Source organism: Priapulus caudatus, unplaced genomic scaffold (genome assembly GCF_000485595.1).
Source record: "Priapulus caudatus unplaced genomic scaffold, Priapulus_caudatus-5.0.1 Scaffold259, whole genome shotgun sequence".
Taxonomy (NCBI): domain Eukaryota; kingdom Metazoa; phylum Priapulida; class Priapulimorpha; order Priapulimorphida; family Priapulidae; genus Priapulus; species Priapulus caudatus.
This window is the reverse complement of record NW_014577320.1, coordinates 521430-523171: the sequence shown is the minus strand read 5'-3', so window position 1 is coordinate 523171 and position 1742 is coordinate 521430. Positions and strand designations below refer to the sequence as shown.

Below are 1742 nucleotides of genomic sequence, written 5' to 3'. Positions count from 1 at the left end.
TTTCCGATCATACAAAATACATATAGACATATATTTTCTGCCAAAAAAGGGGGGGGGCCCGGGCTCCCGGCCCCCCCGTACGCGCCGCCCCTGATATATATATACATATACATATATACCAGTATATCACTAGAAAGCAGAGACGCAACTGAGAGATCATATTAATTATTCATGTAGATATGAAGCCTGGCGAAATATCAGATCAATGTATTATTATCACAACAAAACGAAACTCACGTATTGGGTAGTGACTGTGGTAGGGGAATCTGGTCTGAGTTGCGGCAGGAGCCGCATCTCCTCCCTCAGAACCTCCGCCAGAGAGGCAAACAGGCAACAGTAAAACGACTAGAATAGAGAAGTGGTGTGGTTGCTAAAGAAAAGATACGGAATTAATTGAATGATTTGACGAACAGAGCAAAATTGGGTAGCTCCTGCATTCCAGTTGTGACGGTTGATGCAGGTGTTTACAAGCTGCTGCTGCTGTACATCTATCTGCAGGTCATTGATGAGGTGAACGAGATTATGCGTCTGCAGGTGAACGTCAACATGATTGGAAACATGATTTCAGCAGCGGCCCATCGAGCTTTGGCCGAGGAGGATAGAGACGTGCCTGAACCTGTGAGTGATTATAAAGCTCGGTTTACACTACCGACTTTATGCTGTCAAATTGGCGAATTGGACCAATTTCACAATTCGGCAACAGAGAGTTGGCGAAAATAGAACCTGTTCTAATCTCCCAACTAGTTGCTACTAACCAGTTGCTCGTGCGACTTTGACGTTTACACTGTCGATTGTCGGTTGTATAATTGCGAAGGTGGTCCAATTCGCCAATTTGACAGCATAAAGTCGGTAGCGTAAACCCAGCTTAACCTGCCACCGCGACATTGTAATGCCAGCCCACGATCCAACCTCACCTTCCAACTGATACAGAGCCAGCCACGCGTTATTTTTGCTTCGCCGCGAAACGTGTATTGTCAAGGAACGTGTATTCACAATCAGCCATTAAGTTTTTTCAATGTAGCCATATAGGACATACCATGCGCCTGTGCTGGTACGTAATGAGGTATTCATATTTTTAGATCAGTCCCAAGCTGCGCAGCGAGAATCCCACGGTTGAGTTTGCTGTCGGCATGGTGATGCAACATAAACGGTAAGCCAGAGTGTTGACTTTATCATTCTTGAAGGAATGTCGATAAATTACAGTGGTGTAGTGCTAGCTTAATGAATGCATTTTGCCGTAGATAAGAATGTGAATCTTGCACATGTATGAGTACACAGGTGTGTTGAACACAGTGGTTACATGTTGCAGCTATGAGTACAAGTGTGTGATATATGGCTGGGACTCTACGTGCAAGGCTGGTGAGCAGTGGATATATCAGATGAGTGTGCACCTGCTGAAGGATAAAGATAGACAGCCGTTCTACAACGTGCTGGTGGAGGATGGATCCAGTCGATATGCAGCACAAGGTATGCTTCGCCACGCCACTGCACCGTTGCTTCTGTCACGACTTCGGTCCCGCCTTTTGTCTGTCACTGCGTATGTACCACCTGTCATGCCTACGTATTGCGTTTTCTCTATCACTGCTCATATATCGCCTGTTCAGTACCACCAACTTACACTCATAGGGTCTATGTCCCCCAGGGTACTATCGGAGGGTACCCTGGGTACGGTTCGATATATCGGAACATACCCTGGTAACGATCTGATATGGTTAGGGTTAGGGTTAGGGAGTAGGCGTAGG

At 46.2% G+C, this 1742-nt stretch overlaps 1 protein-coding gene across 1 annotated transcript in view; it reads left to right on the top strand.

Annotated features, from left to right (window-relative positions):
- Positions 1–1742, top strand: part of LOC106808211 (F-box only protein 21-like) — a 25106-nt gene that overhangs the window by 18201 nt on the left and 5163 nt on the right. The window contains exons 9-11 of the mRNA XM_014810824.1: positions 499–618; positions 1080–1150; positions 1310–1467. Coding sequence (XP_014666310.1) covers positions 499–618; positions 1080–1150; positions 1310–1467 — 349 coding nt within the window. The remainder of the gene's footprint in view (positions 1–498; positions 619–1079; positions 1151–1309; positions 1468–1742) is intronic.